Source organism: Tursiops truncatus, chromosome 8 (assembly GCF_011762595.2).
Source record: "Tursiops truncatus isolate mTurTru1 chromosome 8, mTurTru1.mat.Y, whole genome shotgun sequence".
Taxonomy (NCBI): Eukaryota; Metazoa; Chordata; class Mammalia; order Artiodactyla; family Delphinidae; genus Tursiops; species Tursiops truncatus.
The window spans coordinates 63,663,804-63,689,667 of record NC_047041.1 but is presented as its reverse complement, the minus strand read 5'-3'; the positions used below and the strand labels follow the sequence as shown (position 1 = coordinate 63,689,667).

Genomic DNA, 25,864 nt, shown 5'->3' with positions numbered 1-25,864 from the left:
TTCTGTATAAATAAGATCTTTATTAAACAAACTGAAACAGAGAATTGAATAGTCACTGGGGAGCTTTAGGGGAAAAGTCAGTTTTACCAAATATCCAGAGAGGGAAAAAAACACAAACTTCAGTTGACAGGAGTTGTGACCAGAATCATCAATAAAGTAGTGTCATTGCAATGCCTAGCTTTTAGAAGAAATTAATCAAGAGTCAATATAAATATCTCATAGATTCTCTCTAGTCATAGTACTCCAGGGTTACCTTTAAAAAATGGGAAACAAGTGAGGTTTGTTCTCAAGGCATCTTTTCCCACTTAGAGACCCTCATGCTGTCCCTTGACTGAAATATATCCCTGAAATCTTACCTTTGTCCGTTCTACTGTAAAAAATGCCCCAGTTTTGTGTTCAATTCCTTGTATATTTGCTCTCTATATTTAATGGTGACAAACTAATATATGCTCAGTTTTCTGTGATTAATAAAGAACAATCATTCCCTCTATCAGGTGGATTTGCATTTTAACGGGGAATTCTGATGACAGACAGATTCAGAGTTTATGTCACTAATCTTTTTTTTTCTTTATACAGCAGGTTCTTATTAGTTATCTATTTTATACATATTAGTGTATATATGTCATATAAGGCTCTTAAAGCAAATTATTTCCAAATAACCCATTGATATTTCCATTTAATGGGTAACGGTGATGCTCAATTCATTGTGCCGTGGACATTCTTGGCTTTTCTTTTTGAAAATATTTTTGACTTTGATGGGCCAATGTCGTATCTCTTCCCATAGTTTTAATTTGTATTTCTTGACCTTTTCAAATGTTTCTTGGGCATTTGTATTTCTACTTGCGTAAATTCTCTAATTCTTTGCCCACTTGTGACATTGGTATTTTATTAACTGTATGAACTCTTCATACACAAAGAATATTTTCTGGTTCTGCTGTTTTGGCTGACAGGAAAACTTGAAAATCCTTTGACTACAAATACTTAGAAATTTCTGCTGGATAAAGTGAAGCAAACATTAGTCTAAAAGAATAGCTGACTCCACAAGAAAAGAAATTGAAATACTCAGATACAAGAAAAGAAAAGAGAACTGAAACCAAGCTGACCCTGCAGCTTTCCTTGAGGATAAGAGTCAGCCTCAGCTATCTGGGCTCTGGGCTTTTGCACTCACATGCAATCTGAGATGAGGCCTCGGACACCCAAGGCAGAGAGTTGACTCTGAGCCTCCCATAGAAAGTTAAGACTTTCCAAGGACTGCGTCTGTGGAATACTCACCAACTCACAATGGAACAAATCAAGGAAGTTTGTCTGTTTCACCCTGGGCTCTAGTAAGAAAAAAACACTTTCTCCTTCCTCATAGGAAAAGTGCATGCCCACAAAGTACATGCCATAACAAAAGTGATGATGCAATATGCAGAGACTCTGAAAAGAACATCACAATGGTGCTGCTAGGAACACCGCGGAAACAAACATAAGTCGCTCTGGAGAGACACACCCTGCGCCCAGGAGACACAGGATCCTCTAAGTAAAGCTTCACAGAAGATGAGTTTACAATATAGAATTATGAAATAGGAAAACAATCTACCACAAGCAAGAATCATCAGACACCCAAACCACAGGATTATATGCTAAAGATAGCAGATAATAAAACAATCTGATACATTTTTTAAAGATATGGGTAAAATTATTAAAGGCATAAAAGAACAAATCAGAAATATGAGAATAGAAGAGTACAACCATCAAAAAAAAGAATAAAATAGAATCCTAGAAATGAGGAATAGAGGCGTGGAAATGAAAAACTCAGTTGTTTAGGAGTGGTAGTTATTAGAATTGAAGCTATTCCTCAATATTCAGATCTCCTCCTCCTGAATGTGCCCATTCAGATGGGCACACTTCTTCTCCATCCCCTTGAAGTTAGGTGAGGCCATGTGATTTGGCATTAAATGTCAGTGGAGGGACATGTGTCGCATTTGAGCTGAGGTCCGTAAGAACTAGTGTGCCATTTGCCTTATGTTTCTTTCTCCAGACATGACAGCCATCACTGCTCCAAAATAGTAGAAGCTCCATCAGCCTGAGTCTTGAGTGAGGGGATGCAGAGCAGAGCCTGCTGCCAACTCATAAGCAAATGGACACGTAGCAAAAGCAAGAAATAAATCTTAGTTGTTATAACCCACTAAGGCTTTGGGGTTGTTTATTATTGTAGCATAGGTACAACATTTACATCAGATTAGGAACAGTTGAGGAAAAAATTTGTCAACTAGAAGACAGATTTGAAGAAGTCACCCAAAATTCAGTTCAGAGGGATAAATTAATTTAAATATGAAAGAAATGTGATACGGGATATAGAATGAGAAACTTCGAAATACTTTTATTAGGAGATCCATAATGAGAGAATAAGGGAGAGAAAATATTCAAAGGAATTTCCCAGGATCTGAGAATTTTCCAGAACTAAAGAAAGACATGAATCCTTGCATTTAGGAAGTACAGAGACTCCCAAGCAAAAGAAATAAAAACACATCAGAGAGAAACTTTAGAACCCCAAGGACAAAGTGCAGTTCTTAAAAATAACCAGAGAGAAGACGGATTATTCACAAAGGAATGGCAATTTCCAAGACCAATAATAGGACCAGGAGACAATGAAGTATTGTCCAAAGAGCTGAGAGAAAATAACTGTCAACCTGGAGATAATACTACCAACTAAATTATCATACAAGCTTGAGGGCTTTGTAAAAACATTTTATGGCAACAACTGAGAAAGTTTACCTCTCACAGATCCTTGCTAAAAGAACAACTAAAGGATGTGCTTAGGGAAAAATAAAATTGAGATCAAAAGAAAGTCAGAAACAAGAAGGGCTGGTGATCAAAGACATTTGTAAACATGTGGGTAAATCTAAATAAGCATTCACTGTGTAAAACAACAATCATCATAATTTGGGATTTCAAAAACAAAGTAAAATAAAAATACTGAAAAACAGGGACTTCCCTTGTGGCACAGTGGTTAAGAATCCGCCTGCCAATGCAGGGGACATGGGTATGAGCCCTGGTCGGGGAAGATCCCACATGCTGCGGAGTAACTAAGCCTGTGCGCCACAACTACTGAGCCTGTGCTCTAGAGCCCGTGAGCCACAACTACTGAGCCCATGTGCCACAACTACTGAGTCCGTATGCCACAGCTACTGAAGTCCGTGCACCTAGAGCCCATGCTCCGCGACAAGAGAAGCCACCACAATGAGAAGCCCACTCACCGCAATGAAGAATGGCCCCCCACTCGCCGCTACTAGAGAAAGCCCATGCGCAGCAACGAAGACCCAAGGCAGCCAAAAACAAAATTTAATTAATTAATTAATTTAAAAAATACTGAAAAACAATATAATTTAAGTTCAAAGGAGTGATCTTTTTTTAAGGTTGATTCAGGAAAAGGATAGAGATCTTGATTCATTTAAAATCTAATGTCATGTAACATGTTAAAAGTTTAAGGGGTCACACTAAAGATTACAACTAAAATATATAAATTCCAAACCAATTTGGGGGGGAGGGAAGGTTAGAAAAAATGCAATTAATGAAGGAAACATAAACTACAAAATGAGATGGTAGAAATATATCAATCACAAGAAATATAAACAACTTAGACTTGTTGGTTAATAGAAAACCTCAGATTAGATTAAGAAAAAGTGTTAGTTATGTGCTTTTTAAGAGAAACACCTAAAGTACATGAATATGAGGAATAGACAGCTATACAGACTAGATGGTACTGGTCAAACTGAATCAAACTGAATTGAGCTGTCAAAAACCTTTCTCTACACATGCTGGTGTTTTCTAGTGGTAGTATTATCCAGGTGTGGTGCTAAATATTTTACATGAATTTTACATATTTTACATATCACTTAATATATGTACTAAGGAGAAGAAAACCCAGGGGTGCTAGTTTCTTTTGTTCTGAATTATTTTGTAGATGACATATTGAAATTACTGTTGTCAACACGTTTCCATTTTTTATTGACACCACACCTTCCTTGCTCATAATTTCCGTGAATGTACCTTCCTTGAATGAGCAAGAAATGACCCAATAAGCCCTGGTATTGCTACGAGGAATCTTCACATACTCTCCACGGCATAACCCAGAGACCGTGTGGTGGTGTGAGGTGGAGACCAGAGGTGCAAGACTAGGGATTCTCATAGTGCCCAGAGGAGTTAGGATGAAGGCTGTGTCCCAAAAAAAACCCACTCTGCAGATGATTGTTTCAAAAGGTCAAGTGTCAAATTCAGTGACCTCTGCACCTAGGCCCTTGGGACATCCCTTGAGGGTCAGTTCTGGCCCATAGATACCTTGGCTTAGTTTCTGCTATCTGCTTCCTGCTGGAGCCTACTCTGAGAACTAACCTGGGTTCTTCTCTGTTCCCTCCTGCTGCAGAAGATGGGGTCCCTCGCACAGCACGGTCCATGTCCCTCTCGCTGGGAAAGGTATGCATGTTCAAGGAATACTGGGGAAAGAAAGACAGAAGTTTCCACAGTCAGCCAGGAAATCAGTCATTCTTGGATCCACAGGTGCAAAAGAACCTCTGGACAGAGTCTCTCATTCAGCTTCCGAACCTTGCTAGCTCATCCTCCAACCTTCCCTTGCTCGTGGCTTCCAGTACTGCACCATCTCTAATGAACATGAAATGATGCACAAACTTTGGTATTGCCATAGATCATTTTCATACACTACCCAGGGTTTCATACACTGTCCAATGACTGGGCATCATTTCTGTTCCATCTCTTCAGGATCTGAGAAATTAAAATCAGAACATGTTGAGAAATCACTCATCACTAATAAAAAAAATTTGTTAATTTTGGCCACTCTCTCTACACCAACCCCCAGCACCATCACTACCCTAAAACCAGGATATCCATTGAACACAGCATTTGGAATTAGTAGGCATTTCCCAGGCCTTTCTGAACTTTGGGTGCTGCCCCCTCCATGACAGTGGGCCTGATCCCTTCTCTTCCCACAGAACATGCCCCGCCGGAGGGTCAGCGTTGCCGTGGTGCCCAAGTTTAATATCCTGAACCTGCCTGGCCCGTCACCCAGCTCATCTCCCATCCCCTCCTTACCAGCCCTGGTGAGTATGATAATGCTTGCCTCCTGGGCCTCAGGCTCACAACTGTGGGGGTGACCTGGATGGGGTAGGGTCAACAAGGAGAGGAAATTCCAAGCACAGATTCTGGGCTATGGGTTCAGAAGCCTCAGTACAGACCAGGCCCCAGGTCTTATACTGCCCTGAGAAGACTCAGTGTCCTTGAGCAAGGTGCTGGCAGCTCAGAGAGTGTTCCTTGCAAAGCGTATGTCTTTTCATGCTTAAACCAGAACCCTCCACTCTGCAGTGGGTTTAAGCAGCTGAAGATTGCATTATGGAGTACTTGGTAAGCTGAGCTTTGAACCCCAGGCCCTCTGATTCCAGAGCCTGAGTTCTTAAACCCAATGTTACCCTGCTTTGATTCATTGCAGCATTGTTTACAACATTGAAAAATTGGAAATAAGCAGAATTCCCATTAATAAGAGATTGGTTTAATAAATTAGGAAAAGCTCAATAAGGGGTTTCTATGCAGCTGCTAAATATATGATTCAAATATAAAACTTTATTTATCGACATGAAAAAAGTCCATAATTTATTAGTAACAAAAAGCAAAACCCCAGTATATACTGCGTAACTGTGTTTTGCAGTTTAAGAAAGAGTGTTTTTCTGTGTGTAAACAGAAAATTCTGAAAGAATGTAAGTAAAACTACTAATAATGGTTATCTCTGGGCAATGGTAAAATCACAGGTGATTTTAATTTTCTTGATGCCGCTATATTTCTAGAGTAAGAATGTATTACTTATAATCAGAAAAAAAAAATCTGCTTCAATTTTTTTTTAAAACAAAGACTATTCCTATAAACAAAATATTTTCTAGATTCCAGAACTTTGTGAATCTGGTTAAACCTACCTAAAACTCTTAGGAGAGCTAGTTAGTGGTTTTAACAGGGACTATTTCCCATTCTATACTAAATGTATAATGTGGCTTCCAAATATATATATTCCTTTAGACTAGGGGTTAGCAATCAGGGCTATCCATTAAAATCACATAGGGTACTTCTAAAACATTCAATGCCTAGGCCCCAACCCAAGATTGTGGATTGGATCAGTACTTTAAGAAAATATCCCCCAGGCGATTCTAACATGCAGGCAGAGTTGAAAGCCATTGTTTAAACCGAATCCATTGCAGCAAAACAATGTGGTATTCCTGGGGAATTTATTATAAAGAAATTTCTGATGCCTTGAGCTTTTAGTAACGGCAGGGATCTCCTGAGAGTTGTGCTTGGAACTGTATCTCGAGGGCAGTGATGGGCTTGTGTGAATCCATCCCAGGGGCCTTGGGACCTGCATTTGGTAGGAGCCTCCCTGGTATTTAGTCCAAGTCAGTAAACAGGGAATAGAGAGAAACTGATGGCTCCCCTCCAGAATGGAGCCTCAATATGTAAACTCTTTCCCTTATTCAAGAAAACTTGGAAGAGGAGAAGGAAAATGTGCACATTGCCTGTGCCCCAGAGGGAAAGAACACCCAGGAAAGGAGGGCAGAGAAGGCCTGAGGAAGGGCCAGTGCCTGAGCTCAGATGCAGATTAGAAAGCTTGGGGAGCGGGAAGAGGAAAGAAGAGCAGCAGCAACCCTTCCCAGCATCATTGGAAACCTGTCGGCCCGGGCTTCTTCCTTCCTAGCTGATCCTCAATTCTCTGTCTCCTGTTTTCCATTCAGTCAGAATCACCCAATGGGAAAGGCAACCCACCTGTCCCCTCAGCACTGCCTGCACTTTTGGAAAAGTAAGTATGTCCCTTTTCCTCTTAACTTTGGGGATCTCTGAGGAAATTTCCCCAACTCACCTTTCCTCCCAACCTCACTCCCCAAATGCGATGGAAAGCAAATTAAGTTCTAGGGGAAATGAATGGGACTCTGAGACCCACGAAGATTTCAGACCCAGTTTGCAAAATTCCTGGACCAGGAAGATGCTGCAGCTGAGTCCAAGTGTGCCTCCGTCCCAGAAGAGCCCAGAGGGGACAGAAGCCTTCTTTAGTCAATGGGATCCTTTGGGCTACAGATACAAGAAAGCCCCAACTCAAAGGGGTTTAAATAGTAGGTCCACAGATGAGGCTTTTCCAGATGTGGTACAGCAAGGCCCCAGCTCAACCTCTACAATTTCCTTTTCTCTGCCCACTTTGTATGTTGACTTCATCAGCAGGTTTGCGGCAAATGGCTACTACTTCCAGGTATTTCGTCCAGACATGACAACATCTACAGGAAGAAAGGGACCATCTCTTTCCATGTTTCTTTCTTAGGAATGAACTCAGAAATCTTTTTTCAGTCTTCCTTCTTATCTTGTTAGCAAATTTGGAACACGCTCCCTTTCTAAACCAATCACAGGCTTTAGGAATGAGATTGTCATCATGGGCTTAAACTATGCCCTAGAGATGGGAAGAGCGTGTCAGCTTCCCATTGACCAAAATGGCTCCATGAAGAAGAGTAAATTCATGAGCAAAATCACGTTGCTTTTAGGAAGTAGGAGGGAGAGTGAGTATTGAATTTGCAACAAACAGTGTCTGCTACGCCTACCTTTTCTAGGCACCTATGCAATTTGCAGGTCTTTTTATCCTCAACCAAAGCAAGGCAGGCTATTTCTACATACTCAGAGGAGTTTATAACTTGCTTTTCCAGTTCTTTCATTTGCTTGCTGGAAAACATCTGGATCACAGCTGCCACCTCTCAGAACTTTCCCCACGTGTCTCTCCTCATTTGGTAAAACATACACCTCTATTCTTCCTTCTTTCTTGCCTTGAGACAGCTTTAGTCCTTCATTTTTCATTGATGTTAGAATAGTTTGGCTTGGCCTGGCAAGGAATGTCTGTGTTGGGCCCCTTTTTTAGTACAGACAAACTCCCAGCTCCCCACCCCCAGACTCAGCCTGTTTTCCTCACCTCTCAGAATATGCAAGCACCAACCTGTCGTTCAGTGACTCTCCCCCCATTAATCTTGACGTTTGCGAGACAATTGCTCACTTTGCCGCCTCACCCCGGGGAAAGCTAACAAGTTCTTCATGTTGTGTAGGGTGCTTTTGTCTGTTTCTTTGTTTCTTTGTTTTCTTGATCACTACAGGGACATTGTAAAGGGGTGACAAACTAACAACCACGTGGAAGTAACCGAGGCTACAGAATTTTACCAAGTCCCTAAAGTCATAGTGTCTAGTCCATGGTCTCTGAATTTCTCCAGAAATGGTCATCTGATACCCTGAGTGAGAAGCGCACTGAAATTCTCCCTTCCAGTCCTGCCTTTGGACACACCAACCCCTTTTTCCCAGCAAGGCTCCATTCCTAACTGTCGACCTGCAGAGCAGGTTAAGGCAGAAAATCCATGTCCCCTCTCTCCCCAGCAGACTCTCATGATGGGGCAGGACCTGGACTCTGTAGAATGAATGCTCAGGCCTGCTGAGACCTTCCATCTGAGGCAGTGGAGGTCATCAAGAACCTGAACTCTCCTTGGTAGGAGCAGGCGAGGTGCAAAATGGGGGACAGCAGGCAGCAGCCCTGAATCAGGAGTGGCAACGAATGAGGATCAAAGGTGGCAGCACCATTCCAGGGGGTTAGAACCAGGAGAGATAGGGACAGAGTGAGGATTCAGGCAAGTCAAGCAAGAAGCTGTCTGCTGCTCATTCTTATGGGCTATTTAGAGAGACCACCATGATACATTACCCATGCTGTAGTTGACTTGCCTGTTGGGAATATACCCAGCCTATGAAGATGGCTGCAAAAAGGGGAGGGGATGTTCAAAGGAGGAGGGATTCAGACTAACAACAGCTTCCCCCTCTGGATTTCTAAAAGATGCTAAGTAATTTTCATCTAAATTTACGGAACTGAAAATATCGATTGCCAAGGGGCTGACAATGAGACAATCTGTGAGTGAAAATGAATTCGTATCTTCCATTCTAACAGAAATACAGTTGATTCTAGCCACCTTTTCCATACTGTTAAAGAGAAATAATGCATTATGCATTATTAAATAATGCATTATGCATTATTAAATAATGCATTATTAAATAATGCATTAAATAATTTAATGCATTAACATGCATTAAATAATGCATTATTAAATTAATGCATTATTAAATAATGCATTAACATGCATTGCTTTCTAGATTGCTGTATTTAAATGATCTCACATTTCCCTAAGCATACAGTGACTAAGCAGGTAGGGAATTGGCTAAGCTCATGAAAGATGATGAGAAGATCATAATGCCTGTGGATACTTCACAAGCAAATACCTAACTGCAGACTGCACTCCCAATATGACTTGAGAGAATTCTGAACCTTGTTCTTGCAGGTCACTTCATAGTAACCTGTTCTTCACCTCAGCAAGGGTCTAGGAACCTGTAGATTTAGAGAAAAATAGAGAGAGTAATATTTAAAATTAGTATTAAAGGTTAAAATAGAAAAAGTCTCAAGAACAGTTTCATAAGTAGAAAAAGCTATTTATTCATAGTCTTTCATTTTTCATTCCTTCAACAATTAATAACCAAGAGCCAGGCACCTAGAATGCACCCAAGGAGCTCGCAGTATAATGGGAAAGACAGATGGGAAACAGCCTATTGTAATACAATGTGATGGGTGATATCAGAAGGAAGTACAGGTTACCAAGGGAGTAAGACACAAGAAAATGATCACGCAACCCAGTTTTGGTATGGGGGGTCGGGGGACGGAGGCTTAGAAAATGTTTCCTCTAGGAATTTACTTTAAAAGTTAAACATGAAGGTCATATAGTTAACCAGGTGAATAGGAGGTTAACAACATTCCATGCTCTAAGGCAAGAAAGTATGGAGTAGTCAAGGAACACTACTGATGATTTATCACATGCTTACAATACTTATTATTTATTACATGCTTTTTGCCAAATGCTGTTCTAATTGCTTTACATTAATGATCTCATTTAATCCTTACAATAATACCATGAGGCAGGTATACTATTAATTTCTTTATTTTATAGATGAGGAAACTGAAACTCAGTGAAATCATCACTTGCCTGAAGTTACACAGCTAGTAGATAGCAGAATTCATGTGCTTAACCACTTAATAGACCCTCAACTGGAAGAACAGAAAGAAGTTCAGTGTGACTGGTGAGAAGAGAGTGGATTTAAGAGCAATTTTTGAAAAAGCTCCTGTGAGCTATTGTGAAAGAAGCTGGTGACTACCTGGGTGTGGAGTGGAGGGCAGAGTGGGTGGGAGCAGAGGGTGTATACAGAGCCATTCACTGAGGGATCAGCGCCATCGTACATGCGGATGGTGCACAGGGCTGCTTTCATAAGGGGGGCCATTAAACTGCTGTATCACAGAGCAAATTTTCACTATAATTTGTAAAATAACCATTTGCTACACTTTGGGAGCCCTCAGGATAAATTGCTTAAAGGTTTTATATGACATTAAATATATACAGTAAAGAACTCCCCTTTGCTGATAGTATTCTGGAATGGATTAGCCCTCAATCAACTAGTAGTGGACCCCAGAAACCTGGGATTGAGTAACAGAGATTAAGGAAGCTACTGTAGCCCAGGTCCCCCGGGCTGGGCTTGTCTGAGGGAGCCTCGGCAGTGGGGGTGGCTTAGAGACCTAGATGAGCCCGAGAAGGTAAGATCTGTCCATTGGAAAGGATTGGAGTCACTTTCAAATATTGTTAACCATGTGGAAAAAATAGACTCTACTATATCTGCAGGTCACACAACACATTTCGATAAAACAGCCCCTCATGTTACTGAGAGCTGAGCACAATGACAAATGTTTTTGACCCAGTGGACATGAGAGAACAATGAGCCTTATTCTAATTAATCATCCCCAAAAGAAAGCATGCAAGATTATGGCCTAGGAATAGATGCCAAGATCCATGAGTGTCTGGCCCAGAAGTCCTTAGGTGGGCACAAGCTGTGCTCAGCTCCACGTTTATAGGCATGCATAGGGATTCCTTCAGCTCAACCCAAGCACTGAGTTCTCAGGAAATAGTCATTTACATAGAGGACCTGCCCATTTTGTAAGATTAACGGGCAGGGATGAGATGAGCCATGGTGAAGTCAATACAACTCAGCAAACAATTAAAGGCACTTACTATGTACCAAGCACCATTCAAACTGACTGTCTCCCTGCAATCACAGTCATATGGAGGGATGGACATGTGTATAAAACATAAAAGTGCCCTAGCTCCAAGTTATGCTATAAAAGAGGTGCAATGAGGGTATAAAGGGAGGGAGAGATCAACTTTAACCAGAGGGTGTGAGACAGAGGAAAACATTAGCAACAGTTCCACAAAGGAAAAGGTATTTGAACAGTCTTTAAAATGCATAGGGAGAAAATTCCAGATAGTTGGAGAAGATAGTTAAGGAACTATAAGCTCAGTCTAAGGGTCAGGAAATAACAGTAAACATTTTACACCCTACCATATTTCATAAAATAATTGCTTTCCCTACCCTTGGCTGTAGCTGTGTTTTTCTGCTCTTGTTCCAGTCATTAGGACAAATAGGAAACGGCACATTAGGCAAAGATCGCATGGAAGGGAGTGGATAATGTAATTTTAAAAAGGAGAAATGTTATGAATAGCTGATATTTTTAGAGCATTATCTTTCTTGTTCACAATGGGTTTTGGTTTCCAGCCTGATGAAATGTAAATTTTACAAGGTCTGAGGGAAACCAAGACATGGGAGACTGATGCCGAGAATGAGGAGACTCATAAAGCCTGTCTAAGAGGTCGGGGAGGGTGGCAGCTGTGATCTGTCAGAGTCCTGGCTGAAAAGCTCTGCTCGCTGTTCTGCCTCGTTCGAGGGCTCCTCCATGACAAGACTCCCATTGGGATTCCAGACACCTAGGTAAGCTGCAGGATTTATAGAGAAGGCATGGCCACCAGTGTACTTCCTTTAAACTCATGATTTCATACCTCAAATGGGCTCCCAGCACCGTCAGCCATCCTACTGTGATCTTCTAGCACGTGTGTCCCCCCACCTCCACCCCATGATTCTTACACCTTCTCTTCCCTCTTCAAGCCTTCCTAGACCTCCCTACCTCTCACTTGTAGCAGATGACCTTGTCTTCCATTTTATAGAGAAAATTTAAGCTATCAGATAGGAGGATCCCTCTCATCTTCCTTTGCCAAACTCCCAGCTCACCATCTTCATTTCCTTCCTCCCTTTGTTATGACCAAGGAGAAGTTTCTCCACCTTTCTAAGGTCTGTCCCTACTTTCTTTTTTCAAAGAATTTATTCCTTTGGTCCTCCCCTTTCTCTCATCTCCTCTACTGGATCATTTCTATCCACATTCAAATGTGCTTTCATCCCTTGACCCACTTTTTCAGCTACTTGTTCCCCTGACAGTCTTCTATTCCCTGTCCTTGTCAAATTCCTGTCTACGTCTCCCCCTTTCTCACCTCCCATTCTTCCCTCAGTCCGTTCCAAACTGTCTTTGCTCCTACTGTGTAACCAAAGCTCCTCTTGCCCTCCATGTTATCCAATCCAATAGTTGCCTTTTCTGTACTTATCTGACTCGGGCTCTCAAAAGTGTGTGCGTGACACACTTAATGCTCCCTCCTTGACACACTCTCCTTTTGTTATCAAATGGGGGTCCCACTGCGCGCTGCTTACAAAATCACTACTCACAAATAGTAGAAAGGAACGGTGCCTTTAATCAGAATGCTGGCAATCTGGGGAGATGGTGGACTCAGTGTCCCCAAAAACCACCTCCAAAGATTCTGCTCAGCCATGAAACTTTTAAAGGGAAGGAGGGAAGTAATCTCAGTTAGTCATTGGAATGGGGGTCAGAGTGGTCACCATCCCCCCACTGCATGTAGGCTCATTCACTCTAGATGTTATCTTGTTCACACAGTTTGGTCACACGGTTTGTTTGGGAGATTACTGAAGGGGAAGCTAGGGAAGAGATCTGGTCATCTGTTAATTACTTATTCTTCATTTCTACCTCTTTGATCTACGGAAAGAACCAACAAGTTAGGCAAGGTATCATGTAATTAAAAGATTTGAAAGGTGTGCGTGAGCTGGAGATGAGTAGAGCATGGGGGTGCCTGACTTAAAAGGGGTAAGAGACCTGTACTCAGAAAACTATAAGTTACTGATGAAAGAAATCAAAGACGACACAAACAGATGGAGAGATATACCATGTTCTTGGATCGGAAGAATCAATATTGTGAAAATGACTATACTACCCAAAGCAATCTACAGATTCAATGCAATCCCTATCAAATTACCAAGGATATTTTTCACAGAATTAAAACAAAAAATTTTACCTTTTGTATGGAAACACAAAAGACCCCGAATAGTGAAAACAATCTTGAGAAAGAAAAACGAAGCTGGAGGAATCAGGCTCCTGGACTTCAGACTATACTACAAAGCTACAGTAATCAAGACAGTATGCTACTGGCACAAAAACAAATATAGATCAATGGAACAGGATAGAAAGTCCAGAGATAAACCCATGCACCTATGGTCACCTAATCAATGACAAAGGAGGCAAGAATAAAAATGGAGAAAAGACAGTCCCTTCAATAAGTGGCACTGGGAAAACTGGACAGCTACATGTAAAAGAATGAAATTAGAACACTCCCTAACAGCATACACAAAAATAAACTCAAAATGGATTAAAGACCTAAATGTAAGGCTGGACACTATAAAACTCTTAGAGGAAAACATAGGCAAAACACTCTTTGACATAAATCGCAGCAAGATCTTTTTTGACCCACCTCCTAGAGTAAGGGAAATAATCAAAAATAAACAAATGGGACCTAATGAAACTTAAAAGCTTTTGCACAGCAAAGGAAACTACAAACAAGACGAAAAGACAATCCTCAGAATGGGAGAAAATATTTGCAAAGGAAGCAACTGGCAAGGGGTTAATCTCCAAAATATACCAGCAGCTCATGCAGCTCAATATCAAAAAACAAACAACCCAACCAAAAAATGGGCAGAAGACCTAAATAGACATTTCTACAAAGAAGACACACAGATGGCCAAGAGGCACATGAAAAGATGCTCAACATCACTAATTATTAGGGAAATGCAAATCAGAACTACAATGAGGTATCACCTCAGACCAGACAGGATGGCCATCATCAAAAAGTCTACAAACAATAAATGCTGGAGAGGATGTGAAGAAAAGGGAACCCTCCTACATTCTAGGTGAGAATGTAAATTGATACAGCCACTATGGAGAACAGTCTGGAGGTTCCTTAAAAAACTAAAACTAGAACTACCATATGACCCAGCAATCCCACTCCTGGGCATATACTCAGAGAAAACCATAATTCCAAAAGATACATGCACCCCAGTGTTCATTGCAGCACTATTTGCAATACACAGGACATGGAAGCAACCTAAATGTCCATCAACAGAGGAATGGATAAAGAAGATGTGGTACATATATACAATGGAACATTCCTCAGCCATAAGAAGGAATAAAACTGTGTCATTTTCAGAGACATGGATGGACCTAGAGACTGTCATACAGAGTGAAGTAAGTCCGAAAGAGAAAAACAAATATCATATATTAATGCACATATGTGGAATCTAGAAAAATGGTACAGATGAACCTATTTGAGAGAACAAACATATGGACACCAAGGGGGGAAGGGGTGGTGGTGGGATGAACTGGGAGATTGAGATTGACATATATACACTACTATGTATAAAATAGATAACTAATGAGAACCTACTGTATAGCACAAGGAACTCTACTCAGTGCTCTGCGGTGACCTAAATGGGAAGGAAATCCAAAAAGGAGGGGATATTTGTATACGTATAGCTGATTCACTTTGCTCTACAGCGGAAACGAACACAACATTGTAAAAAATGTTATTCCAAAAAAAAAAAAATCGTCACAGGAAAAAAAAAGTTAATTACAATATAGCTTTGCTAAAGTGACAAGAAAATGGGCTTCCTGCTGAGGGCAGTTTCCTGCAAAGAGCTGCTTACACTCTCTCAGCTCCCAGGACTCCATGCTCTCCGGGTTCTCCTCTTACCTCTGTGGCTGCTACTTCTCAGCTCCTCCACAGGCTCCTCCTCCACCTGAACTAAGGACAGAGATGCCTGTGGCTTGGTCCTGGGTCCTCTTCTCAATTTTCCTCATACTATGTCCCCAGACAGTCTTATCCATTCCCCTGGCTTTAAATACCATCTATATTCTGAATATCTCCAGCCTAGAGCTCTTCTCTCACTCACTTTGGTATATCCAACTACCAACTTGACATCTCCACCTGGATACCTCACAGGCATCAAAAATCTTGTCCAGAAGTTAATTCTTACCTCATTGCTCCTCTTCAGTTCCTCAAACATCTCCACATCTTTTGTATCCCGAGGTGTTCACACATCCTGGATCCTCTACCTGGGAGGATCTTCCCTCTGCTATAGATGTGGCTGACTTCTCATCTTTCAGGTCTGTGCTTCAGTTACTCCATCTCTGAGAGGCCTTTTCTGGCCACTCAATCTAAGCAGATTCTCTCCTCATTATTTTCTGTCATTGCACAGAGTTTGTTTCTCTCATAAAAGTTATCACAATTTGTAATTAATTTCATATTTTTTCTTTCCTTTTTTGGGCATTCTCTCCTGCTGTGCTCCGTGTTGGCAAAGGCCTTTTCTTTTGTTTTCTAATGTATCCCCAGCACATTACAAGGTGCCTGTGACTTAGCACTGGGTAGATATTTACATGAATGAAGCAGAAGATGGACTACAGGGATGGGATGACTCTGAACGTTTGGTCCACCTCCATCTTCCTCCTCTTAGTGCCCTGGAGCTCCCAATATCTGTCTGTCCACTCAGAGCCTCTCCTGGAATAAGAATAAAAGTGGATTAGAGAGCAGGAGGAAAAAGGCAAGCTGGTGCAGTACTTGATGTCTGGGGGCCCAAGGAGGATTCATGGACTAAGGCCTTTATAAAATCTTAAGGTAGAAAGATTGAAATAAATTCAATCCAGAATGAGTTTCCTCACTTCCGGCCAGGAACAGAACAAAGACATGGTTTGGTTTTCAGAAGTCCCATCTGTCCCTGAAAGGATGCCCTGTACTTCCTTCTTCTTGCTAGTGGGAAGACGAACGGGGACCTGGATTGTGAGGCCTCTGCTTCCGTCCCGACTCCAAGCTGCCTGGAGGGGTTTAGCCAGGAGACCAAGGCCAGGATGGAGGAAGAAGCATACAAGAAGGGGTGAGTCAGCCTTCAGCAGCCCTGAGGTCACCTGGCATTGCTCAAAAGATACCTTCCCACGGGCCTTTCCTGTCTCTTAGAGGATTTAGGGAAGCAACCCGTGGCCCTGGGACCTCCTTGCCTGAGTAAGGAACTACATAGGAAAGAGCAGTACTGTTCCACAGGAAAGACAGGAGGAAACGAGGCAAGAGTGTGTGGTAGATAATAACTAGGCTGCCCTCTTTTTTAGGCAGAAAGCCACCAGAATGATCTGGAAATCAGGGGCCCTGGGTGGGTTCCTCTTGGTGGTGCCTGAGGCTTCCTGACACATGCCCAGAGCAGTCACGCCACTGCCAGCAGTGCCCAGGAGCAGCTGCAGCCCCACTTCCTGGAACTGCCCCAGCCATCCCTTCTTCCTGTCAAAGGAGTCCCCTTTCAGCTGCCCCCTTCTCTAATTGAGCTTCAATAGCACTTTTGGCTTGTTGTTAGTCACCGATGAGGCAGAATACTGAGCAAGGCCCCAGCTAAGCCAGGTAGAGAAGTACCTCTGTCCAGGTACCACATCCTGAGCTTCTTTCCCAGTAGCTCCTGAGGGAGATACAGCTTCCCTCTGACGTGGGACCTGTGGGCTTCGGTGTGGTGGCCACCTGCACCGTGGTGGGGTTGCCCCAACCCAACTGTGCTAGCCTTAAACACTCAGCTGTAGGACAAGCAAAAATTATGTTCAAGGTAATATTAAACCTGGGAGAAGGAAGTCAGAGGGTTTCTCTTGGAAAGCCTGTCTTTTCACCCACACCTGTCCTCTGTACTTAGAATGCAGGGGAGTGAATGCTTCCATCAGCTTTGTGAACATTTACTGTGAACCTGTGTGCCTTTCACTTTCACAAAGCTTCCCAACAAGCCTGTGTGACAGGTGTCACCTTCCCCAGGTCAAACCATACACCTGGCACTTCCTCAAAATGTTCCAACATCCGTGCAATGAGTGCCAGCCTCTCCTTTTTACAGGGGAGGAGCTGAGGCTCCAAGGCCACACAGTCCTTAGCCCTCCCAAATGGTTTGTAGAAGAATCCAGCCAGGAGACTCTGCACCCATATTTTTTCCCTGTCTCTTTTGTCACACTTTCACATAAACAGGAAGAATGGCCGAGGGGTGAGGGGAAATCATCCTGACAGGAGCCACCATAGGATGCGGTGGAGCTTCCCAGCTTTTTCCTCTTGTTTGGAACCACAGGAAGTGAGTGTGTAATCATCAGAGATGCTCAGTGCCTCCTCTAGCAACTCAGGAAAGGATGCTCCGCCCCTGGCCTTTCCAGACTCAATTGTTCGTTGTTGCCTCCCAGATACCAGGAAGGTCTAAAGAAGACCAAGGAGCTTCAAGACCTGAAGGAGGAAGAAGAACAGAAGACCGAGAGCCCTGAGGAAGCTGAAGAGGCAGAAGAAACTGAGGAAGAGGAAAAGGAGCAGAGAAGCAGGTTGGAGCCCTCGCCATTGCTGAAATGGGTCCCAATTCATTTCATTGCACAACATCCCTGGAGGTGCCAGTCCAGGGCAGTTGTGGGTCTAGGGCCCGAGTGAGCAGCCAACAGAAACCAAGAGGGCACTCATGTTGGAGGAGGAGGCAAAGGAAATCCCAAAGAGCTCAAATAGTTAATAAGAGGATGTTTGCAAGATCTGAGGGGTCAGGGGTTGTCAGGGGCTGGACCGGCAGCAACCAGCAGTTCTCAGGAGCTGAGAAAATGCGAGGGACCACGGTTAGCTCATTGCCCAACCATTCCCATGAAAGAGCCAAGTTCAATGAAGTTGGCCTGAAGCCCTAGAGGGGAGCTGGGACAGAGAGAACACAGGGAGGTAGGGGATGAACTCGACTTTGTGGCAAAGGAAGTGTCCAACAGGTTCTTTCCATGGTGATCAAACAAGTTTGGTCGTCTGGACATTGTTTTCACTTTGGTTTGGAAATACTTGGATTTTTCCTTTTAATATACTTTATATTTCAAGTGCATTTTCCACTAAATCATGAAAGATATATGTAACAGTAGATAAAGGTAATGTAGATCCTGCATCTTAATCAATTAACCTAATCAGCTGCTACCTTTGGGACAGGGTATGTGTCTGTGCCTCATTGCTGGCAGACTCTGGAATCACATGCACCCAATGAATAAGGTAATAAAATGCGGATTAGAAGTGAGATGGACATGCTTCAAAACACATAGGAATGACCAGTAGAGCCTAGTTGGTGGAAGATTCAACCAGAGTGAGAGGTGTCAGCCTGCATGAGTCAACCCCAGTGTTCAAGGGGAGAGCTGGAGAAAGGGCTTCACTATTGGAAACAAACCTGTGCAAGGGCACACCACCTCCCCTAAGGAGAGAAGCCCAGTTTTCACAATGAAAGCACAGTCCCTACTCCAAGTGGCTTGTTCCTATCCTTCTTGGTCTTCTGTCCCTCCTGGGTGTCCTCTGCTCTTGTTTTCCAGGCCACCAGACTGTCTTCTCTCCTTTAATGCAGTCAAGCCCAGGCCTGGGCTTCAGCCCTTTCTTTGGCTCCCTTCAAAACAGAAACACAGGCTGAGACTTCTAACCCTTCCAAACACTGGGAAAGAACAAAAGAGAACTAAACAGAGAGAGTACATGGAATATAAACAGTCTGGTTTACAAAGCACAGGGCTGGAATCCTTATCTAGCTAATTTGATCTTGGGAGATTGTCCCTCCCATTTCATGAAATCCCAGAGGAAGTGAGCCTGTGCCCGGCTTCCCCTCTGTCCAGCTCCTGGTCAGCAGCACATGGCAATGGCCGCCCTTTGCATCCAACATCCAAGAGTATCCTCTTGGTCCTGCTGAGGATACTGAAAGGCCTCGTTCTCTTTCCCAACTTCTGCTCCCTCTCAGATTCACTTCTTGGTCTTATGAACATGCCTGTACCTCAGGTGGTGGATACCAGGCATCAGCACAGCCCTGAGATGGGTCCTCAGCCTTCAGCACATTGTGTAGCTTCACCTGTTCAGGCCCAGCAGTGTGGCATCATCTTCTCTATAACGACAGACACTGCTATCATAGAAACTGTCCACCCACAGTTATAGGGTCCCTTCCTCACCTGTCACCAAAGCCAGACTAGCCCCGAGAGCTGTTGTGTTCAGCGCCAGGCAATCCATTCATTCGCAAATCCCTTACATACACAGTTGCCTATAGGCACCTGTACTCAAGCATGATTCCCCCCACGAAATTTTGGCATCTCATTAACAAGCAAGGTCTAAGGTTATTAAAAGTTCCATGTCCTACTTAGTGCATTTTAAAAACACTGAGCTAACCCCAGCAGCTGGCCCCTTATTTAAGAGATTCAGCATCAAACACTAGAGTCTTTTTATCGGAATCTCTCCTCTATTATAATAATATGTAATAATATAATCTGTTGTCAATATTACTTTCTGGAGGATCAGCTTAAGTGAACTTTGGGTGAATCCACCCAATATCTTAACCATATTAAAACACAGAACACAGTCTTCTGACATTTAGGTAATGCATGGAACAAGTGAGACTCATAAGATGCAACAGGGAACTGTTGTCTTTTCTCCCACTGTCTGTTCACACTGGCCTTTTGGGGTTAAGATGATATTAGGCAGACTCCTTTACTCTTCCAATAACTCTCAGAAAATAGAAGTCCTCTGGTCAAGTTTAAGTCCCAAGAATAACCTCATTTCAGTAATGAAAATGGCCAGTTCCCTGAAATAGTCAAAAGCCTGAACTTCTCCCCATACCCCCTGGCCTCCAGCTCCACTCTGCTTCAGGAAGGAAGCCTATAGTGGAGACAGAGCTGACTTCTTGCTCTCTGCCACTCCCACCCTCCACCCCAGCTGTGCTAATGCAGCGCCTGACCTCTCCAGAGCTAACGTTGGGAAAGGGGATGGAGATCAAGGGTAGGAAAGGTATTACCTGACTGGTCTTCTTGTGAGCGGGTTCCAGGCCTTAGCAGGCATTTAAGGTTGACCTTCTGATTTTGTTCAGTGTGGTGTTTTATGGGACCTTCAGAGAAAAGCACCCCTCCTACCCCCCAGCTCACACATGTTCACACCATTTCTGAGGATCTCTCAACTGCAGGTCCCCTTATGAGGTCGAATGCAGCTCTTCTGGCCAGCTACTTAAAAGCCCTCTCTCAGTCCTTGGGCAGCTGGAAGTATACCCTCCACGCTCAGCTTCTAGGTAGCATTTCCGGGCAGGGTCTATGACATCCCGTGCCAGCCTTCCTTCTCCTGACTGCATCCAGTTACTGCGAAATACGCCCCTTTGACCCACTAGTGGTGGGAGGATGGTTTTCCGTATCGTGGCCCCCTGCTCTGATGCCACCAAGCAGTTCAGCAAGATTCTCACTCTTCACATCTCTCAGGTGGGAGTCACGCACAGTCTACTCACTGTGCCCCCAAATTACAACATATCGAGCTCGCCAAGCAGCATCTCCGAAGCCCCTCTCTCCAGGCCCAGGTGAGGGGGCAGCAACCTCACCCTTCCCAATGGAGGAGTAGGTAGACCTCAGAACAACCACAAATGGATTTCCAAAGGAATTCTATTTCTAATCTAATTCCATTTCTAACAGCTTTTGTAGGCTGGAAATGGGTAACCAGCTAAGGGTCACGAAGCCAGATCTTGCCCTCCTCCTTTGCCAGCCCACTTAAGGATGGGGTGAGAGTGGGATTCTCCCTGCTCCAGCAGCTTGTTTTGGAACACAGAAATACAGCCCAAAAGAGAGACTGTGTCTTAGCATCCAGTTGTATCTGAATAGAAATTAAAGAAACTAAATGGGGCTGAAAGAAACTAAGCTTCCACTTCCAAATTCTCTCTCCCCAACAGTCGTGAAAGTGGCCAATGATTTTCACCTCAGCTCATGTACTCACTGTTTTGCTTTGCTTAATTGTTCCTGAAACAATCATCAGTGGGTCCAACATGGAAGAGAAACCAACCAGTGCTTTAGCATCCAAGGCAGGCACTCTGAGCATCTGATCCCTTTCTACGGAAGAGTATGTGTTGAGTCTCTGTACCACTGTCAGGCACCTAGCTCTCTGCTATTAGAATAGCAGAGAGAGAGAATAGCTAATCTGCTATTAGCTCTCTGAATTAGAGCTCTCTGCTTCTCAGCAAATGGTCTGCATATTTCAGTGTCTGTGTGAGCCTCAGGATCTTCAGAAAGACCTCATGTCCCTTTTCTCACCTCTTTCATTTGGTGATCCTCAGTATTCTCACTGTTATTTTTTAAACTAGATCCGGGATTAGAAACAGGAAGAAATTCTAGCTTAATGAATGTGTCCAAGGCTTCTCCAGAGAGCTCTAAGAATGGACTCTTCAAAGCAGACCATCTGACCAAATGTCTTTTCAAGGGGCCACAAAAAAGAGTGGAAAAATTGAAAGGCAGTGGGGAAAAGAGGAAGAGGGAAAAGTGGAGTGAAGCAGGCAAAAAACAGAGGGGGAGGGTTGAAAGGGAAGGAGGGAAGAGAGAAAAGAGAGAGATGAGAGGGAAGAGAAAAGTGTGGAGAGAGCAGAGAAAGTGGAGGAGGGGTTATTTGGGAATGAAGTTTAATAGGGCTGAGAAAGTCACCAGAGGTTGCTGGAGGCCCCGGGACAGTTTGAAGTGAGCTCTTGAGGTTGATCTGGTTCCTTGAATTACTTGTCCAGTTATTTATTACTCGACGTTGAGAGTCTTCTAGGAGTTTATCACAGTCCTTCCACTCTAGATACAGTCAGATGTGGAACTGAGACAACAAATTAGGCATCTGAACATGGAGGCGGGGGACAGGTTAGAACTCGGAACTGATCACTGGTACCACTAAGTGCAGAAAGGCTGTTGGTCCTGTCTGGTTGCATGGGATAATGGGTCAGCCAACCTGGTATCTTGGGGCTTGGGGGAGTTCAGATATCAGTGACCATCTCATGAGTAGATGAGGGCATGTGCGAATGGATGAATGGTCACACAAATAAGTAGCGTGTTCTAGCCTAGACTCTCCCAATATAAAGGCTATAGACTGGTGGCATCAAAATCACCTGGGGAAAATTTTTTAACTATAGATTCTTAGACCATACCTTTGGAGATTCTTATTCAGTAGACCTGGGGTTTTTGATTAATTGCTGCCAAACAACACTATGCACAGCTGAGTTTGAGAACCACGGCGCAAGACAACATGGAGAGTATTCCAGATGGAAGTTCTGGGCATCGTATATGTGCCCAATATACTAAACCCTCCACCTATGTTTTTCATTTGACAGCAAACTTGAAGAATTGGTTCATTTCCTACAAGTCATGTATCCCAAACTCTGTCGGCACTGGCAAGTCATCTGGATGATGGCCGCAGCAATGCTGGTCTTGACTGTTGTGCTGGGGCTCTACGGTTCCTATAACTCTTGTGTGGAGCAGGCCGACGGGCCCCTTGGGAAATCCACTTGCTCGGCAGCCCAAAGGGACTCATGGTGGAGCTCAGGACTCCAGCATGAGCAGCCTACAGAGCAGTAGGAAACCCGACACCCGGCCAGTGCCCTGCTCCAGCACACAGCCTGCTGCGCTTTCCCCAAGCATGATGTGTCAGGCCTGGGCATGGGCACACCACTGCTGCCGTCAGGGGAACGAGCAGGGGTTCTTTCACACTCGGCACCCCTATGGGAGCTATTCACACACAGTAACTGATGTTCTTGGAGGATCAACAAAAAGCATCAGTGGAAAAAGAAGTGGCCTTCACCAGGGAACTCCGACGGAAGGGACAGTTGCCTGCGCCAGCTCAGATGGCTGGGGAGAAACAAAACACCTTCTTTATAGGCTACAGTGCGAAGCCCCCTCCCCCTCCCCATTTTCCTCTCTGCCATTGATCGGAAATCTGGAAGGATTGTGTCTAAAGGCTAACTCTGCCCCCAAGGATCAGACCTGGAATTTGGAGCCTCACATGAATATCTTCCCATTTCCCATCTCATTCTTACTGACTCTCCTTCAGCCTTCCCTTCTCCCCTTTGCAATCAGAGTTTCTCTTTACAGAAGTCAGAAAGGTTTATCAGAAAAACGTTTAGGCTGCTTTTTAGCTCAGTGCTTGAAATGAAGTGGGAAGATGTAAATGAACATATATTCCTCTGTACACATACACAGAGCACACACACACACAGCACACGCATGCATGAAGCCACCTACCCTCCAAACGTGTGCTCTGGGTATGTGTTAGGGTTAAAGCCAACCCACAGATTTTCACTAGGTGTGGGGCAGCCACCAGGCACCTGTTCAGTGAGCTTTCTACGTGGGCTTAAGATGTTTGAGAAACACTGAAAACTCATGGCTTCCATGGCGAACTTGCTGGTCTCCATTTCCAGGGCTAATTCTGAGCTGCTGTAGAGCACAGTCTATCCCCTCTTTGTTCTCTCTGGTTGAGAGCAGTTAACCCGCCTCTCAGGGGGAAAGAGACAATGCACTTTCAGCTTCGCTGTGCCCACATGCGAGTGTGCATCTCCACTGCAGTGTTCCAGTTTCAATGGCATTTCCAACCAAAGTGTAGGTCTCAGAGCATTCCCATTGTTTAGCAGAAAACTGAGAGTGCGTCCCACCTCCAGCTGGACTTCTCACTCCACCTTGACAGCTGCCACCTGCCTTCTTGCCTCATCAGTTCTGGGGGGCGCTGGTTTCTGTGTGGGTTTTATGGTGGTGGCTTTGCTGTTGTTTTTGTTTTGCTGTTGACATTTGTTTTTGTTTCTGACACTCGTATAGAACTTACTGTGAGCCAAACACTGTATTAGGTATTATATAGGGATTCATTCAATGAGTCCTCAAGAAAAAGAAAAAAACTGTGACTCTTCCCATTTTCAGATAAGGAAACTGAAGCACAAAACAAGCAAAGTAACTTGCCAAGGATACCCAGTTAGTAAATCATGGGGCTGGAAGTCACACCCAGCCAGGCTGGCCCCAGGGGCTGTGCTCTCAACCCCTGCACTAAATTGATTCTTCCAAAGGCCTCCTAACTGGACATCCTACATTCCAGTCCCACTCCCCTGAGTGGCCCTTCAGCCACTCCAAGCCATTTCTGGTTCCCAGACTAAATTGTTTTCTCTCACTAGTTTTTCTTCTGCCGCTCTCCTCTTTTCTTCTGGTCACTCCTCAGGACCAAGTGCAAAAATCATCCCCTCCATTACACCTTTAATGGCCTCCCTCCAACTCCCCACCATGCCCCACATAATAGGTCACACCCTTCTCTGTGCTTTCTGGCACTTTTTAAACATTTTCATTACTACTACTAATGACCATTACTACAGTGTATCAGAATAACTTATTTATGTGTCTGCCTTTCCTGGCATTTTTCCTCAAAGACAAGAACCATGTCTTACCCATTCTCTGGGTAAGTGCCTAGCATGGTGGCCGATGCTTGGGAGGGTATCATTAAATGTTGGTCAAAAGAACAAGTGAGCATTCAAGGGGGTGGAGAGCAGTCTGGGAACAGCCGACGTTTTGCATACTTCCCAACACCAGCATCATCACCACCAACAACTCAACGAAAAAAATAACACCTTTATTAGCCTCGACTTATTCCAGTATTTTTCAGTCTCCTCTGTGACCTGATTAGCAACAACATTTCCAAGCTCAAGGGCTAGGCTTGATGCAACCACTCCTTTCAGAAAGACCCACCTAGGTTAGGCCCCACTGTGAAAGCAGCCTGTTGTTCTAAGGGAGGCATCCTTTCCAGTGGCTAGAAAACCACTGTGAGAGAAGCCCAAGCCAGGGTTGACCAAGGATGTGCCATTAAGGTAAAGAGGTGCAGATCATGGCAGACGGACTTTGGCCGCATGGATGGATGGTTTGCCCTGCCTCTTCCAGGGCGACTGGATACACTGGAGGACGTTGAGGCCCTCAAAGCCAAAGACAGGATACAAATGGCGCTCCAGAGAGGCTGGCTGTGGGGCAGGACTCTAGGCTGGCAACATCCAGTCTCAGCCTCCCGTGAAGAAGGACGAGGCGGAGCTGGCCCATCACCCACTTGGTCACAGGGTTCCCACCTTTGCTTCCTGTTGAGACAAAGGCCAGGAGAGAAGCTGCAGTGAGCTCTTGACCCTCCAGCTGCTCCACAGAAAGGCCTGCAAGAATGCTTCCAGGCCAGGCCCTCAGCCAAACGACTCTGTGAGTAAAGGGAGGTTGAGGACGAGAAGGAACAAAAGAGTACCCACGTTTCCAAGGGCATTCCTGAAACAGGACTCCCGGTAAATTCTTCAAGAAAAGCAAAGATGACCTGAGGCAATTGGAACTGTTGCCAAAGCAGCAGTGAAATGGACAGAAACAGGCCCTGTATTTCCAACAGTGATATTGATCTGAAATAAAAGTTCCCTTCAAAATGCCTCTGAGGTCTGACATTTCTGCTTGGCCCTAGGACTCTCTGTATTGCTCCCTGTGTACAGCCTGGCCGCATAAGTGGAGAGGGAGATGCTGGATTTGTGTATCACTGGTTGTCAGCTCCTAACGTTGTTAAACCTCACACAGGTGTGCTAGCCTTGAAATATAGAGTGTCACATACCTGAGTTTGAAAATAAAAGCACATTTCCAAACCTTTGGCAGCAGCTGAATGCCTCCTCATTTTGTGGAGCTGGGCCACAACCTTGCCCAACCCTGAATTAGAATCTACTTTTGGATAACAGTGCCTCCCAGAAGTCCCCA

General features: G+C 44.1%; 1 protein-coding gene across 15 annotated transcripts in view; it reads left to right on the top strand.

Moving 5' to 3' along the window:
- The window catches only part of IRAG1 (inositol 1,4,5-triphosphate receptor associated 1), a 118,439-nt gene extending 92,682 nt beyond the window's left edge, over window positions 1-25,757 (top strand). For 7 of the 15 annotated variants that reach the window (XM_073808610.1, XM_073808613.1, XM_073808611.1 and 4 more), the window contains 6 exons: window positions 4,409-4,542; window positions 4,992-5,099; window positions 6,771-6,835; window positions 16,117-16,236; window positions 17,555-17,686; window positions 22,459-25,757. In XM_073808610.1, the coding sequence (XP_073664711.1) occupies window positions 4,409-4,542; window positions 4,992-5,099; window positions 6,771-6,835; window positions 16,117-16,236; window positions 17,555-17,686; window positions 22,459-22,702 (803 nt within the window). In that variant the 3' untranslated portion in view covers window positions 22,703-25,757. Of the gene's footprint in view, window positions 1-4,408; window positions 4,543-4,991; window positions 5,100-6,770; window positions 6,836-10,043; window positions 10,174-11,719; window positions 11,908-16,116; window positions 16,237-17,348; window positions 17,449-17,554; window positions 17,687-22,458 lie in introns of those variants that run through there. The other 8 variants (XM_033862536.2, XM_033862535.2, XR_012333449.1 and 5 more) reach the window with 7 other exon arrangements.
- Window positions 25,758-25,864: the final 107 nt, after the last annotated feature.